Source organism: Gopherus flavomarginatus, chromosome 3 (genome assembly GCF_025201925.1).
Source record: "Gopherus flavomarginatus isolate rGopFla2 chromosome 3, rGopFla2.mat.asm, whole genome shotgun sequence".
Taxonomy (NCBI): Eukaryota; Metazoa; Chordata; order Testudines; family Testudinidae; genus Gopherus; species Gopherus flavomarginatus.
Window position 1 is genome coordinate 268,504,732 of NC_066619.1, and position 18,066 is coordinate 268,522,797.

The 18,066-nt window shown below is 42.5% G+C and overlaps 1 protein-coding gene across 5 annotated transcripts in view; it reads right to left on the minus strand.

The window, feature by feature from the left end:
- Positions 1 to 1,526: 1,526 nt before the first annotated feature.
- Positions 1,527 to 18,066, minus strand: part of FGFR3 (fibroblast growth factor receptor 3) — a 78,784-nt gene continuing 62,244 nt past the window's right edge. For 3 of the 5 annotated variants that reach the window (XM_050947544.1, XM_050947542.1, XM_050947540.1), the window contains 10 exons: positions 15,552 to 15,733; positions 14,454 to 14,602; positions 14,230 to 14,351; positions 12,637 to 12,747; positions 11,410 to 11,600; positions 9,979 to 10,101; positions 8,708 to 8,778; positions 7,104 to 7,241; positions 4,977 to 5,082; positions 1,527 to 4,672 (listed from right to left, as the gene is read on the minus strand). In XM_050947544.1, the coding sequence (XP_050803501.1) occupies positions 4,508 to 4,672; positions 4,977 to 5,082; positions 7,104 to 7,241; positions 8,708 to 8,778; positions 9,979 to 10,101; positions 11,410 to 11,600; positions 12,637 to 12,747; positions 14,230 to 14,351; positions 14,454 to 14,602; positions 15,552 to 15,733 (1,358 nt within the window). In that variant the 3' untranslated portion in view covers positions 1,527 to 4,507. The remainder of the gene's footprint in view (positions 4,673 to 4,976; positions 5,083 to 7,103; positions 7,242 to 8,707; positions 8,779 to 9,978; positions 10,102 to 11,409; positions 11,601 to 12,636; positions 12,748 to 14,229; positions 14,352 to 14,453; positions 14,603 to 15,551; positions 15,734 to 18,066) is intronic. The other 2 variants (XM_050947543.1, XM_050947541.1) reach the window with 1 other exon arrangement.

Sequence of the window (18,066 nt, forward strand, 5' to 3'; positions counted from 1 at the left end):
ATTGCTGCTTGTTGGGAGTGGTTTAATTATGCCGGCAGGAGAGTGCTCTCCCCCATCAGCCTAGAGCAGCTACACAGGACAGCTGTGCTGCTGTGAGGTCTGTAACTTAGACATACAAGGCACTGCTCCATGTCATCAAAATCTGCCTCCAAAGCATGAAAAATAAGCCACTCTGCTATCAATACGAGTCACAGAATGCCAAAGTGTGTGTTCCCTGAAATGCAACGGAAAAGCTAAAAACCCAGAAATCACATTTCCTATTTACCCCTTGTGTTTGCAGCTAAGGTCTGTAATGTTCATCACCAGTTCTGCAGAGACTAACGGATGGGATGAACTTGACACAGTATGGCCTTATGTTCATTGGCTGGGCTACCCGTGGCATTTCCATTGATCGGCTAAAGTGCTAAAATTACAGCTGCCTGGTCTATGCTAGGAATGTAACGTATGTTAAAAATACACCTTTTCCTTCGCATACACATGGCCTGTAAATGAAGTTAAATACGGACACAAGGCTTTGGAGGCCTAGCGCGCCGTAGGTCTGGTTAGTTGCACAGCTGAACCCTAGGTGTTCTAGTGCTGTGATATTACAGTTAAAGTCCAGCCCACGCTTCTCATACATAGGTGGGCTGCTTTAAATCTCACCGGGGCAACTTAATGCAAAAACCGAACTCACACCTCAACACAAAGCAAATCGCTGGGCCCACTCTGGCTCCCAGCCCTTCACGGGAGGGCAGCAGGACTCACTGTAGCAGGGCCTGCTCCTGCAAGGTACTGAGGCCTTGATCTTTAAAGGCACCCTAACTCCCACTGAAATCAGTGGCAATTAGGCATTAATACCTTTGAAGACCTAGGTCTGACTGCCCTCACCTCTCACTCAATGGGAGCTGAGGCCACTCAGGACCTTGCATGAATACTTGAGTTTTTTCATGAAACTTAATACAAACCACACCAACCCTGCAGTCCACATTAAAGCCAACTGCCATTACAATCAATGCAATTTTTGCTTGGGTAAGGAAAACAGGGTTGGGCCCATGACAACAATGACAAATCCAAATATTCTCCACTGACCAGAATGATATTTTCATTCACAGTGAAGAGTATCTTATATCACTGTAGCCTCACTGACCCAGTGGAGTAAATATTACTCATCTAGGGGAAATCCTGGCCCTACTGATGTTAATGCCAAAACTCTTGTTGACCTCAGTAAAGCTAGGATTTATCTCCATCCAAAAGATGAACAGCCTTCCCACACGCCCTCCTCCACTGTGGATGAAGTTACATTGCTGTAAAGGTGCTTATACCAGTACAGGAAGGGGAATAAACATTTTAGTAGTATACGGTACCTGTATGCCATTATAGCTGCATGTAGACCAGAGCTTGTGGTGGAATAACTGATATTGGTAAAAATTGCTCCTCTAACCACAATAGCTGTAATCTGCACAAAATCTGGGTGGAGACTGGGCCTATAAATAAATATTACAATGCAGCACCATACAATATCTCTTTACCGTGACAATCACTAAAGACACACTTGATAACAGATTTATTGTTGAACAGGCCCATTAAAACTGGAAAAACAAATTCAACAACTCATTTATTTGTATTTTTGGGTAAAAACTTTTTTTCATGTTAACAAAAGCAGAATAGGTTTATTTAGTGTTCATTTCACACCTCTGACAGTTGCAGCTGTCAGGAAAAGAAATACAGTATTAAAATAAATTGAATAAAGTTGCTCACCAACAAAATTTTTTTTCACACTATGCAAATCTGTGGATTGTAACATCAACAGTATAAAACGTAACAAAATCGGAATTTTAATTTTTTTTTTAGAAAAGCTTTAAAAGATAACAGTCCAGGCTATAAAACTATATAAGCATTGTATAAGAAATGTTAAAGTCAACAAGTCTACAGATACATCTTGTAAAAACCTCAATAAATTATATATATATTTATAATATCTAATAACATTTGAAATCATGCACAAATTTGTACATTTTAAAGGGAAACCTAATGCTTTAGGTACTTGGAATGTACAATTAGCACACATTTGTAAGAAAATACCAAAATTTCTTTTTAATTAAAAAAAAAAATCTATAGAAATCTACTCTCTCAAGAACTGCCACTGACTTAACCTCAAACTATAAATTATTACTTTTATGAGAAGAGCCTTGTGTTGCTAAAAAATAATACTAATGTGAGATGCTGTCAGCCTGTTATTCTGAATCAGATATGTTGTACGCACAGGGGAAAAAAAAATAAATCAAAACAACCATGTAATTATATATTTGCTTCTTTGTGTTAGTAAAAGAATTAAAATCTTCTCATAAAAATACCTCCCCATGTCTTCCTGTTGCATACTAAAGTTCCCCTGTTTATTTAGTGTGCTTTGGCACAGAGGCACATAAATAGCATACAAATTTAAGTCCAGCAAATTAGACATTATTGGCATTTTTAGCATGTGTTAGACTTAAAAGTGATATACAATCATTGTACTTCCCCTATAAAGAATGTGGCTCCTCTTACTGTTTTGCCAGTGTGTTATTTCTTAAATCCAAAAATGCAATGATACCGGCAAGGAGAAAAAAAAATAAATAATCTGCATCATTCAAAATCAACTTTTAGCTTTGCTGCATACTTGTTTTTAAGATCATCCACAAAGAATACCTTCATTCAAAAATAGAAAAATAAACACCCACACCCCCTTAATGCACAGTGGTTAAACTGATGGAAGAATTCTTGGCCTTAGTTTTTGAAATATGTAAAAATCATCTCTCTGTTATTTGTTTGGATTTAACCACTGATGATGTATTGCAAAATAAACTTACCTTTGCTCACTGCAATCCAGGATAAACTAATTTTTTTTAAAATGAATATATTTATAACATTAAATGTAATTTGTTAAAGGACTGTACATCTATACATTCTCTCAATATTTCCCGTAAACACAAAAGAAAAACTTGATTAATATATTTTTCTCCATATTTAATAAGTTAAAGAACTTAACGCAGTAAATTTTAAAGTTTACAGTAATGCTATGCTATTTCAACCAATGAACAGATATGTTAATTTCTATAAATAAATTTACAAATATACATGTTAAGATACAATTTTTAAAACAAAACTGTGAAGATATAAAAACAAAATCTTTTGCCCAGATCAGTATATCCTAGATTGCAATGCTCTTATTTTGAGAGATTTCCCTCTCAGTACTGCTTTACGTTGCATTAGTATTATACATTCTTTTATATATATATATACAGTATATATTTATAGATATGTACACAATTCTCTGGAATAAACCTTTTTGATATAAGTTAAAGGCTCTTGCCTACAGGTACCCGTAATTTCTCTCTCCAAGTCACTGTGTATGGATGGAGACAACTTGCTAGCTTTAAAGGGGAGAAGTACCGAAACAGCTGCTTCTCTTGGGCTTTAAAGGCAAAAACCAAAAACTCAGAACTCCATCTCAAGAGTGTGAGTTTTACATTCTTAGAACCTGATCCTGCAGCATCCAGCACACTGGCAAAATACTGCATTCACATGATGCCCCCCTAAAGACAATGGGGCTCTGGATGGACAGTCTACCCATGGGAAAGAAGTTGCAAGATCAGAGACTAATTCTGCTTGTGATTTAATTATTTAACAATTCCCTGGAGACATGTGGTACCTTTATACCCACCACTTCAATGCTTTCCTCCCTCTGAACAGGTTACAATGACCTTCATGCATTTGCCCTTCCGTTTGGAATGTTCTGACTCTTCTCTATACACCAGTCACCCACAGCGCTAATGCAGGAGTGGGTTATGATCTATTACAGTCAAACCGCTGTTTGTCACCAAACCATTAACTCCTTTGAGATTTTGACTATGCCAAAAAAAAAAAAAAAATCTTTTTTCTTTTTTTTGGAAAGAAAAAAAAATTCTAAGTAGCTGGGTAACGATCAAGCGACTACAGAAAAACCCAGCCAAGAAAAATACAGCTATTTATATAAATATATTAATCCCTGCAGGCAATGGGGCTTTTCAGCTTCACAAAAAGGTTCATGTACAGATTGCATAAGCAAAGAATTTCTACATTCTTTACACTTCTCCTCCCCAGAAAATAAAAGTTTTTTTTTTTTCCTCTTTGTTTTGCAGGCACAGAATGGCAACTCTGACACTCGGTAATACGTTACCGGAGGTCCAGAGGTCAGCACCCCTAGATTTAACCTTTTTTTTTTTTCTTTTTTGGAAAAAAAATATATATATATATAAAATAATCATCTTGGCAAGAGATTAGGTCCTTCAGGCCAAACAGTGCTTTTTGACTTCTTATACAGCAAAATGGGGGAAAAAAACAAAAAAAAAACTCCAAACCCCCACAACCCTTCTACGGCTCAACAACAACAAAAGTCTTGAATTAGCAAGCAGTTTCATTCAAAGATCCTTCACTACTGTTTGTCCTTGGCGTCCTCCAAGCCTACATTCGTGAGTTTTTTTTCCACGGTCCGTCTGTGGTTTTGGAGTCATCATGTCCTGATGACACCATTGCACTGTTGGTGTTTGGGAAGACATGGCTCATCTGGCAGAAGGTCATGGGCAAACACGGAATCGTCTCCTGAAGAGCAGGTGCTTTGTGTCTCCTGGCAGGCAGGAGAATACTGCTCGAATGGCACGGAGAGGTCAAGATACTCCTGCAAGGAGAAAAGTCACATGGTTACATGGTCAAGGGTGGGGGAGAAAAGATAGCTAATGATGCTGCAATGCTCTTCAGTTACCACAAACATTAGGATTAGATCTGGGAATACCAGCTCTGGGTTTTGAACACCCCTGAAGCATGAGGGTTTTGGGATCTGGATTTTGGCTTAACCTGTTATAAAGGTAGGGGCCAGGTCTGAATTTCAAAACCACCTCCAAAGCTCAAGAGAGATCAACTGCAGGGTTCTAGTTCAGGCCCATCTCTGCTCAGGGCTGATCTTTAGCCAGAGAAACACTTACATCAGTTGATGTTACAGTAAGGACCCTATCCAGGTCTTCCACTAGCTGCTTAAAGGTTGGCCGTTGCGATGGGACTGCATGCCAGCACTCTCTCATGATCATGTACCTGAGGAGAACAAAGAATAAGACCTGTGATCCCGGTGGGGGAAGAGAAGAGCATGTGTGCAGATGTACATGTCCCAGCACAGCCAGGCTTTGGCCTACGCAACAGTTGAGGCAGAGCCAGCCCTTGCTCCTTTGCATTGCCCTAAGCAAAGTGAGACATGCAGCTCCTTCTGTGCCTGAACCCACTGCCCAGCCTCAACATGGCCACCAGACAGTGCACTGCTGCAGGCATAACACAACCCAGCTGGTATGCCTGCAGCAGAAGTAAAGTAAAGAAAGGGGATCCCCTAGAGAAACCCCTCTAGCAGGGTGCCTTAGGAACCCGCAGTGCTGGTGCCCAAGAGAGACAGGTTTGGAAACTGGGTGTGGAGAGTGAGGGAAAGCCCAGGTTACAGAGTACTGAGAAAGGCAGAAGCTTTATTACTGTAGCTGTCTATCACATGGTCCTTGGCAATGGCATCGGGAGCATAGGCCTAAGGCTGCCAATGGCTTGGAGCTCTATGTAGCACCAGCATTCATGGGCTTGGCAGCAGGACTGGAGGCCCCAAAGGAAAAATGAGGAGGAGGAAATTCACACTTCGATTTCTTTGACATCCCTTTACAGTAATGTGGGCAACCTGGAAATCACAAAGCTGGCCATACATGATCACATTTGAAGAGGAAGCCTTTGGATTATCCAAACAGAAACCCCTAATGTCCCAGTCGGAAATCCGGTTTGCATAGTAAACAATGATAAGGCCTGGCTCTTGCCCTGTCACTTTGTTGGGAGCAAGAGGACAATTATCATGCCCTGTTGGTCTTACCATGCGCCCTCCCCCTTGAGCAGTAACCAATGATGTTTACAGGAGAGGGCATCCTCCCACAGAGATGCAGCACTTATGAAACAAGAGCACATACCAATTTCACACAGACTGGTCTGCTTTTAAATCCAACATATAGCAGGGAAAGCTTTGCCTACAACAGGTTTGTCCAACTGGACCAGGGAAGAGGTAAAAGACAACAGCAGGGAATGGCAAGACAACAGGCTTAAAATTGAGCATTGCTAGCATGACACTCACTGAATAGTGATTTGCCCTGCCTCAGTCCCAGCGTACGGACTGGAGTTAGACATGGGCAATTAAATGTTACTTAATTCACATTTGTTTAGGGCGTTACTGAAGCTGAAACAAGAAGGAAGGAAACTAAACGTAATGATGCCGTTTTCTGAGGCTCAGAACCAGCCTCCTAGCAATGGTCTCAGGGCCAGAGAACGTGTTTCTCATCTGCACAGTGACCAACGTGCTGGGACCGGACAGAAGAGCTTATGTCCCTATTACTACTTGTCACTGTCATCTGGGTGGGCCAAGCCCTCTGCTGACTTACAACTCACTTAACTCTACCAAAAGACAGAATTTGGCCCCCTTTATAAGTAGGCAACTGTGTGTTGAACAGAAAGAGGCTCTGAAGAGCCATCTCTCTAAATTTCTTATTACAGGGGTCCCATGAAATATAAACCCTTGTTTCTGGTATAATGCCGCAATCAGACAAATACATCAGGCAGGAAAAGCTGTATTCAAAGGGTAAGTCACCACAGGCGGTGCTAGCTCATTGAGGGCTCTAAGCAGGACTATCCTCCCTCCCCACCCACCCACAACACATACTGCTCAGGGCCCTAAGAATTGCTTAGTCTGCTTATACCTGAACCTCACTAGGCAAATCCATAGACTGGAGCTGGGAAAAGGGTTGACATGAATCGACCAAGCATAGCAAGCGTAGCTGCATATTTTGTTTGTCAGTGACATAATGAGTCTAAATGCATCAGGCTTGGTTAAGTCTATCTGGAGCCAGCCAGACAATCGCACAGCAGGACCAGCTAAATAGTAGCAAGTGGGGGTCAGACAAAGGAATAGGCAGTGATATTTATACACACACACCGGAAAGGGGACTGGAGAAACTGAATTAAGAAGGAAAATAAACTCATGCATCAGTCAAGGTTTCTAGAAATGAAGCCGTAAGGATATTCCCTCCCATGCACTCACTTACAGGTCATGAGTGCAATTTGCTGGCTTGTCCATCCGATGGCCTTCTTTTAAGAGTTTGAAGAGTTCCTCAACTGGAATTCCCGGATATGGAGACCCACCCAACGTAAAGATCTCCCATAGCAGCACTCCAAAAGACCAGCTGGGAACCAAAGAAAGATGTTTAAAATTCAATGAGGTTTTTTTAGTTTGTTTGTTTTTTTGCTTTATTTCGGTGCAGCCATGCATAGCTAACGCAGCCATCAATAGCATGACTAATTGCCTAGGCCATTTTTACTAGTTACTTGGAGATCTCTGCTGATCCAACTCAATAGCAAAGAAATCCTAGGCACCATGTCTGAAACTGAAATGAGCATTTAATCAGATAGGTGACAGGTCATTTATTACCCCTGGCTCTTTGTTAGGTCTTCCACCAGCTCCACTGAATGGAACAAATCAAATTATTCATGCACAGCTTCACTGAATCACAGGCTAGGAACCACAGGCCACTGTGCAAGCTGATATCAAAACTTGCTTGTTACAACCCTTATTTTGCTGGCCAGACTGGAAGAAACATCCCCTACAAAAATCTGCAGAGGTCTAATGTTACATGTCCTAGCACTGCAGCTGCGCTACATTTAAAAGTCCTTTTTTTTCAAAATACCTTTTGCCTCTTTCATTTTCTTTTTTAAAACAGAGATTATCTGTCTCTCCATCTCGCTCTCTCTAATTTAGGTAAACTGATGCATCCATTGCAGCATTACCTACGTGCTGAAACTGTGATTTCAGATCATGGAAGCTACAGCATGCGAAATTTATAGAAAGAGAGAATACAAATTTGTCTGAAGCTCAGCAGAGAAACAGCTGTATTTGGCAGTCCCACAGATTTTCTGCTAAACGGGCACAAGGAGCCCACTATTGAAAAATAAAATAGCGCTCATGCTTAGCTGGGCGATTTCAGCTTTCATATAAATTGAAGTGCATAGTCCTGAGTTCAGCCGTGACCCGGAATAGTTTAACAGCCTGTTCTGCTCTGCATTCCAGTTATGTTGTTTTTTTTACAGCATGCAGCCATTAAAGCTAGCTAGGTTAAAGTAAACATGGTTTTGTATAATAAATTAGTTGACCCCAAAATAGCAAAATTAATCAGATAATGTATGTAATGAACTATTGTCTGACCAGCTCCAGTAACTCTGAACAAGTCAGGTAGGGCCTGAACCTCCTACTGTAGCTAAGTGTGATGGTCCAGATCGAAGTCAATGGTAATTCTGCTTGAGCAAAGACTGCAAGATCAAGACTTTCCGCGATTCAGTCTGTTCATCTACAAACTGAGTATGAATCACTTGCTTATGTTTATAGAGGTACTAGGAGGCTTAGCTCAAGAGCTTGGAGATCTTTGGATGAAATCTGTTATCTGAGGGCAGAGCAATGTACAGAACTGTATTTCAGAGTCAATTACAAAGCTTATTGTCGAGCGGAGAGCTTGGTTTTTTGCGATCAGTCTTCACCAGCACTGGGCCCAGAGTTCAAAGTCCCATTTGTGCTTAGCAGTGCATTTGTCTTTATGATCCTCGGGTATTTTGTTTTGCTTTTATTTTAATTTTTTTTTTAAATGTGGGTAATGCTTACACATCGCTCTGGTGAGTGTAGACCCGGTCAAACAATGCCTCTGGAGCCATCCATTTCACAGGCAGCCGACCCTGTAATTAGGAAGACAAAGGGAATGTTCCATCAGCATATTCACTCAGCCACAACGGCACCATCTGAATCTTCTATTCTAATCCAGTTTGAAACGTTTTCATTAGCAACCACATCTGCTTCCCTGATCACTGTGTAGGCAGTAGCGGCCACATGTAAACAGATTATAACATTTGATCCCCGGTCTTCACTGACTATCTGTGTTATAAACACCCTCCCTCTTGCATGCTGCATTTCACTGCCAAGGCAGGTTTAATATATCGAGGCATCTAAATCTCTGCCTGAAAAATAGCATTCATAGTGTACAAAGGCAGCTGTGGGACTGTTCCTTTTTAAAACAGAGTGGGACTGACGCACACAGGCGTTGCTGGCTTGAAGAGACTATTTCACTCAACGCAAAAATGCTGCTCAGGCTGAACTATAGAGGGAAATGCACAGAGTGAATCCACCCATGGCTTCACTATGATCCTGCTGAAATCAAATGGGATGTTTTTGTCATTTCAGCAGGACTGTCCCTCTCACCCTGACAGGGGAATGCAACGTGGGACACGGACCTGAAACAAAGGTCACATGAAAATGATTCCCAAGGAAACTTAAAATGCTGCAGGATTCATTCCTGTAGCGTAAATAACTCCTTCTAGAGCCTCAGCCTTAGGATTCTTTGTATCTGATGCAAATACTTTTCAGCTGTAAGAGCGAGGGATGCGTGTAAAATGCAGGTAACTCTAGCACTAGAACTAGTTATGTCCCTTGAAGTGAGGGGTACTGGAAAGCTCTGAATATGAGCAGTGCAGGGTCAATATAACCACAGCTGCAATGAATAGGAACAACCAAGGTGGCTTTTCTTCTTCAGTATAAAGTGAGATTCACATTGTCAAAGCTCACGATGCATAGATGCCACCTTGATGTCACGGATCCCATCACTACTAGAAATAACTGTGTAAGAAAATGCCATGAAGACACCAATCCTGAAACTGACAGTGCACAGATGGACTGCTGTGTCTGGGCAGCATTACGCTGAGCTCGACAGGACTCCTTGTGGGTGCAGGGGGCTTGCCTGTCTGCTACCAACTGCTGGATCAGGTCCAAACTGTTTTTCTCAATGCAGTAATTTGTTTAAAAAGAAAGTGTGGACCAAGGGCATGTGCTGCTGACTCCTCCACCGATGGGACCTCCCAGGCACTTGGCAGCTCCATACTCACATTGGTTGTTTTCTTGTAATAGTCGATGTTGTGAACATCTCTGGCTAGGCCAAAATCGGCTATTTTCATCACATTGTCTTCAGTGACTAACACGTTCCTGGCTGCCAAGTCTCGATGAATGCACTGCGAAAGGTGAGCATAGAGATAAATATGGGCTCGTTAAGCTGCTTACGATTCATGGCTTATGAAGTGCCATTTCATTTACTCGAAAGCCAATAAAGCTGCACCATTTAATTCTTCGCCCCTTAGGTCATCGTGGCCACAATCAGTCTCAGACAAACTGCTTCTTAGCAACATCTACCATACAGGCTCGCCTCCAGTGGCGAGGCAGTAGTGCTTCTTCATCTGCTCTCTCAGGACAGGACACTTGGACTGGAGACCGGCCCCTTCTCCTCCACAGGAGATCGGCCAGATCCCAGAGCTGTACACCAAGCTGCCAACACCAGGGAAGAGAGTGTGGGCTAATGATTTACTTACAGTAAGGCAATGGGAATCAAGACACTAAGATTTGATTCCCTGCTCTACAAGTGATTCACTGTGTATAATCTAATGTCCCAGTTTCCCCATCTGTAAAATGGACCTGATTGTCCAATTGTTTACATCAGTGTAAATCAGGAGTAATTCCAGTGAAGCAAGTGTGATAATAATGTCAGCTCCAATGTTTGTAAAGCGCTTTTGGAACCCCTGGATAGCTCTACGCAAGTGTCAGGTCTTGTTATGAATGGGCCAAATCCTTCACTGGGCTAACTCCAAGGGAGTCTACATTCACCTGGTAACTTAGCAGAGATATTGCTCTTTTAACAAACAAATGTTTGTCATAGGCTGGGTCTCCGCCTCGGCCTTGATGCTCTGCACTTTCAACATTACCGAAAAGGGGCCACAGAGGCTTCTGATTCTATTGTCTGAGATGAGATTCTCTCTCAAAGTGACTTTCAATTTTGTTGTCATGCTGACACCATCAAGATGCAGCATGCAGCACAGCAAAGCTCTAAATCTGACCGTGGCCGCCCTTGGATAGTGGCTGAGATTTACTGAGGATCGGACATCTGAAAGTCAATTACCTCTGCATTTAGATGTTTCTGTTGTGTGACCTTTATATTTGCTCACTGAAAACACACAACTGAGATCTGCCCTCTGCAGTGTTCATGTATTGCCACACTGTTCACACGCTTACTGATGGATTGTTGATTACAGCAAAGGAGCACCCAGCTAAGTTGCTCATAAATAGATGTGATCATACACCACTGGACTTCTAGTTCTCTTTGCAAGTAGCAATTCATTTCTTACTGAAAAAGATAACTCCTGTACTTGTAGGCTCTTAAAGGCAGAACCCAGTCATTTATTTGCCTGCAATGCACTTTGCACATCTGTGGCACGACACATATGTTTATGTATGTGATAAATAACAACAAACTAAGTCTCTCAACTCACTTTCCGAGATGCCAAATATTCCATGCCACGGGCCACCTGGTAGGCGCATGAGACTAAATCTTTAAATGTTAACTGCTCTTCTGGCAGCTTGCAGGTGTCGAATGAATAGTCCATGCCGGGCGGCCGACGAGCCCTGAGATATTCCCGCAAGTTCCCTTTTGAAGCATATTCTACTAGAACATAAAGTGGGCCTGCCAACAAAAAACAGTCACAATCTGGCTGTTATATCATAATTACAAGGCGCCTTGCAAAACAGAGTGAGCATCACTAGCCTCATTTTACAGAAAGGGAATGAGGTGGTGAGGTGACGTTACACAAAGTCACATGCCAAGTCGGCAGCAAATGTGACATTAAAGAGGAAGGCTGGGCCAGTGGTTAGAACATTAGTCTAGGACACTTAAATTCAAGCCCCTGCTCTGCCACAAAGTTCCTGTGTGACCCTGGGCAAGTCACGTTGTCTGTGTGCCTCAGTTCCCCATCTGTGAACTTCCCTACTGCAGTCAGATTCCCTAGCCAAGCGGCCTCTGACAAACATCTCTTCAGAGCCATTCACAAACATTAACTCACCCGCCTAACTGCCCTGTGGGTGAGCATTATCCTTTCTGTTTGATGGCTGGGGAGGCTTAGACATAGAGGGTATTATGTGACTTGCCTAAACCCACAGAGTTGGGACTCAAAGCCAATGCTCTAATCACGAGTCTTGCCCAGCATATTTTGGGCATTCAGTGAGTAAATACTAATAGATGACAGTCAAACCACCCATTTCTCTGCTTCCAGCTCCATTTTTCCCCTCAAAAGGAGAAGGACAATAAGGGAAAGCATTTGAAAAACAAAATAAAAACCAGTATCAGTAACAAGCAGAGACTTTCCTAACACTATATATTTGCTCCAATATCTAAAAGCCACCCAACTTCTCACTGAGCCAAGCACAGTTAGTTATGTCTGTGCACACAATTCATCTTGTGGCCAATTCAGATGCACGAGGAAAGGATAAAATCCTCCTGGCCTCTACACAGCCTGAATAAGCAGCTCCAGGAGCACAATATTACATTAGAGGGGGGAAATCCCTATGCTTGCTCGGCCAGGAACCTGCAGTAGAGGTACGGAAATGCAACTGTGTGTACATAAGGCTGCGCTAGTACGATGTGCACCACAGAGCAGGATGGGACTGTTTACCACTGAAATCATTAAGGACGATGGTAGCATATGGCTTTCTCTGAAACATACCATCCTGCGTGCAGGCGCCTAGGAGGTTAATGATATTTTTGTGTTTCCCAATCATCTTCATCATTTCCATTTCAGACACCAGGTCAGAAAGATCCTTGTCAGTAGCGTCATCTGGAGAAGATGGGGGAGAAAACAGATGAAAACTGTTAGGAGGAGAATAGGCATGTCTTGCAGTCTAGAAAGTAAAAGAATAACTAGAGTGCATTACGACTATACAATAGGTTATACACTCAGTGAATGGTGGCTGGCCATCTGACCATTTCTGAGAGCGGGTCAGGAAATGAAATCCTCATCCTGTGGGAAATGTTAATATTTGCTTTTGTCCCAAATCGGGGTGAAAACTTGAAACATCAAAACTTGTTGCCAAACAAAGTTTCTGAAAAATGTTGATACAGAAATAAAACATCGTGTTTTGTTTTGATGTTTAGAAACCGAAAAAAAAAATTGGGTTGTCGATTTCAGTTTTAGGATTTTGGGGGCTTCACCTCCACTCTACCCCCACCTTTTTATGTACGTACAAACAAACTTTCCGCCATTTTTTCGTACTGGAAAAGAATCAGGGGCGGATAAAAGATGTGATAAAATGGGTGAAAAACAATTTTCATACCTTTTACTGTTTCCAACTTTCTCAAGTTAGAAAAACAGTTACAAAGTATGGTAAAGTGGGGTAAAAGCCTCCAGAATAAATTGGAAAACCAATTTTTTTTCAGTTTTCAAAATCAACCCAAAACACAAACCATCAAAATGTTTCAATTTGGCAATGTTGAAACTTTCCCCATCAAAAAGTTTCATCAAAATTGGCTGAGGAGGTTTTGTCAAACCCCTTTCTCATGGAAAAATTTTTCATTTGGAAAAAAAAAAGTTTCAGTTGGTGTTAGTATTAATCCTGCGCAGAACCTCAGCACTTCTTGCTTTGGCTTAGCCATGCCACTTGCCTCCAGGTGTTTTCCACAGCATGGGAGGGAAAGCTAGTCAAGTTACTGCAGATTCTATGCTTTGGGCAGGGAAAACAGGAGAATCTGGAGGAGCCCAAACAACCTCATTGTTTTGCCTCTTCTTAAACTGTTCAGATGTAATCTCACGGAGCTTGGCCAGGGTTCAATTTAATATGAAGATCTACTGAAGTGCTTATATGACCCTCATCACCCAAGTAGTTGAGCACTTTACAATCCTGAATGGATTTTATACTCAATACCCCTGTGAGATAGGGAAGTATTATCTCTATTTTAAAGGCAGCGTGTTCTGATGAAGGGTAGATAAAGTGACTTGTCCAATGTCATACAGGAAATTTGTGGCTGGACTAGGAACTGAACCCAGGTCTCCTGTGGCCAAGTCCAGTGCTATAGCCACTTAGCCATCCTTAAGGTAACATGCATCACTTCCTGTGACTCACCCACTTCCTGTGACCCACCCTAACTGGAATCTGTGGAAACAAGCATTAGCTGCGGAAATCAAAGGGAGAATTTGGCCTTAGGTTTGCTCTTCTTATGTAGTCATATGTTTAAAATAAAAAACAATCCCCAAACCAAGATAAATGCCAACGACCTAACACCTCCACCTCCTGCCATTCCTTCATGGTGCTGCTCTCTGTACCTTTTAACATCTTGACAGCTACAGTGATGGCCTTGTTTGGTTTGTCCTTATCGATCCCAATCGCTTCTGCCATCACCACTTGACCAAAACAGCCTTCACCCAGAGGTTTCCCCAGAGTCAGGCTGAAGCGACAGACACAAACAAATGAATTAATGTGACCATACTGACAAGTGGAATGAAGACAGAAGAACGACACATATATTCAGCTTGTGGGTTTGACTGACCGAGATCTCGCTAATTCCCACTTGGGATCAGCAGGCAGTTCGAGCTCCGAGACGTTCGCCAGCATTGGCCCATCGCTGGATGAGAGGCGGGTGATTCTGACCAGTGGGGTATTGGAGTTCATAGAAGAATTTGACTCCAATGACACCTGCTTGAATAGAGCAAATAAAATGTTATTGCCAACTGCCTCTGTGTCAGATACATGCAGACATACTTGAAAAGGAATCAGCCAAGAAAATCAGTTTGAACTAATCTTTGTTTATTGAAGACTTACAATAAATTGTAACCTGGACATTAAAAAGATCAGTCTCGTATTACGGGAGTGTATCTATCTAGGCATGCAGAGCCAGATCCTCAGCCAGTGTAAACCAGAAGCCAGTACTCTATTGATTTACACCAGCTACATCAGTTTATACCAGCTAAAGTTCTGGCCCATACACATGGAGTGTGTTTGTGTCTGTAGAGTCAGCCCTGTAAAAGCCAATAGGTGGTTTATAGCCAGAGAGGCTGAATCAGTAGGGTTTGCAGTCCTTTTTAATTCCTACGTTTACTGCTCTGCAGTGCCCATTACTGATGCATGACTGTGCCCCGTCACTGTCCCTAGCAGAAAGGCCCAATCCTGGACTCTCAGTCATCTGTGGAAGTTTTGCTAGTGACTTCAGTGGGAACAGGTCCAACAATACACTTCTTCTCCTACTCCTCCTCTTCATGCTGGCTAGGGGTGCAGGATGGTAGACTAGTCTCTGGGAGGTCCATTTTCCCTGGGGTGATGTTACATGTGGCTTTAAGGGTCTGTTTTACTAGTCCTAGGTGAGCACAGATCTCTGTGGAATTCCTGGCCTCTGACAAACAATTGTAAACTAAAAAGAGAGAGTTACCTGCCACACACTACATTTTCACTGAAAAAAAAGAAAGTAAATGAGTAAGTGAAACAAACTGAGTCACAGGGCCTGACTTTTATTCAGGCGAAGGCCTCGCTGACATTAATGGGATTTTTGCCTGTGTAAAAAACACAGGTCAGGTTCTTAACATAGAAGGAAAATGTAAAGATAGGCTGGGGCCAAATGGGGGATAGGAATCTTGTATCTACTTTCTGTTACCTGTCTTTTGAGAGGAAATTTGGAGACTTTCTGTACAGTGGGGGTGTTCATGGCTTTTTTGTTGGGCATTTTCATCCTACAGATAATCACGATGACAACCACCAGGATGAAGAGAACGAAGCCAGTCCCATAGCTGAGGATGCCAGCATAAACGGAGCCAGAATCATCCACCTCCACTAGCTCTGTAGAGTAACAAGAGACAGAAGTGAGCAGCGAGGACAGGCGACGGCAGCCAACATATACACATGCAGCGCGAGAAATTCGGATAGGGCCTGAGCGAAAGCTCACTGTCACCAATGGGAATCTTCCCATTGACTTCAGTGGGAGTTGGATCAGGCCTAGGTTGGACACATCTTTGTATATGTGTAACCCCATTGGACTTGACCCAGTAGCCCTCCCAAACCCAGAACTGTGAATGCCTACCCTGGGTGTTTTGCTTTTGCAAACAATGCAGGATTGGGCCCTTCCTCTACTTCACTCATCAGTTTTGACCCCAATGTTGGCAACAGACGTGCCCCAGACAAGGGATTAACATGGCAACTCAAACTAAGATTTCAGTTTATCCCACCTGAATCACGCCTGTCTCCAAAGTATGGGGAGGTTAAAAACGTGATACTTGGGTGAAGATAAATGGGAAACTAGGCTTAATTATACATTCTAATGCATAATGTAAATATTTTGTTTGGACAACTAAAGGAAGGAGCGATTATCCCAATTATTTTTGCAAAAATCCCACCCCAGGATTCCAGAAGGTCAGAACTTCCCTTAGGCCCACCGAATAGTCATGAGCCCAATCTTTTTGATGGCTGTAACATAATTAGCAGTATGCACTCAGAGCTCAATCCTGCAACTCCTACTCAAGCAAAGCACAAATCAAGAATGATTCCCCACCTGCTCCATTCAGTCCAGCACTTCTGAATTTACAAGGGGTCAAAGCAAAACCAACAACATACTAACAGAAAGAGGATGCCCAATGAATCTTTAATCAGCAGTGGAACTCCTTATAGTGAAATCACTCTGTTCCCTTTCACAGTCACTTCACTCTGGGCTAACTGTGGAGCTGGGCAAGCCGGATGCACGTGACTTGAAAGTAGTGAAGAAAACTCCTGGGGAACTCTATTCCTTTATGGGCAAAGGGGATATGGAACCACTCAAGCTCTACCCTAAAGCCTAGTTATTTCAATGTGAGTCTTTCCACTGACTTTATCAGACTTTGGACTGTGTCCGTGAAGGAATGTAGCAATGCAAAAAATGGGGGTTCCACTCAAACAGGTCATGGCTTGTACACACACATACGCACTGTGCAGCAAGCTACATGGCTGTGAGCCAGCTTACCAGATGAGCAGAGAACCTTTGTGCAAAGCCCTGCTAACCCCCGGTGAAGTCAGAAGCAGTTGAGGGAACTCGCAGGATCAGGGCCAGGAGTATGGATGCCATGAAATACTATTGGGCTTGTTCTGCTGCGTTTGATCACAGCTCCAAAGGCTCTGATCAGGGTTTTTCTCCCTTTACTGAAAGTGGAAGGGTCACCGCAGACTGACTACAATCTGCAGCTCCCTAACGGCTGGTGCAGTCTGGACCCCCCATTCCAGTTTGCTATACCTGGAGCTTCCTTGCATCTGAGTTCACTATAAAGTTCCACTTTAGCTGGTTTTTTTTTTTTTTTTAAATATGTTATGAGTTCATACATTTTAAAACCAATGCAACAATTTGATGATACGATCTAGGCAGATTCTTATAATAATGTAAACCTCCGAACTTAAACCAACAGAAACGTTTTTTAATCAAGTGGATGGCAGAAGCGGAAACAGAATCAGACACCAGCCATTTTAGAGAGAAGAACCGGCAGATCCCACTTGTCTTTGAGGAGACACTCTGACCCCTAACAAAGGCAATTATAATGAAAAAAATCACCAATTCAGTTAACATCAGGGTTTAGAAATGCCAAAGTTTCTGGTTCAGAAAAATGTTCTGGGGCACGTCTGTTTGCAAGGGCTAGCAACAGTGATGGTGGTAGGGAGGATCAAAACGTGTTTTGTAACCAGGGAATTTGAGAGAATATAATTTATTTTTTGCCTATTCAATGGATTATTAAAAATGAATATTACATAAAAAGAAAAGGCTGAATTTGGGTCTGCTTCTGCAATTGTTCTGGGACAACTCCCATCAGCTTCAGGGGAAATGCTGCTTGAGTAAGGACTGTACCTTCCCCAAGCAGCCCAGCCCGCACACGAGTTCATGCCTTTTAACACAAGGCCAGCTTTCAGGATGTGGGACAGTGCAGTCTCTCTCTTATCAGCAGTGCAGATCTCTCTATTGCATGTTCTGAACTTGTCCTATGTCAATGTAACTCTTGCACAAGAAATGAGTACAAGATGGGGTCATCTCAGCCTTCATTTTCATACAGAAAATCAGCCCAGCAGTGCCTGGAAGCCAGGACTCCTGGGTTCTGTACCACAGCAAGTGACTCTTGCTGTGACCTTCCATTTATAGATGAGCAGGTAGAGAAATTATC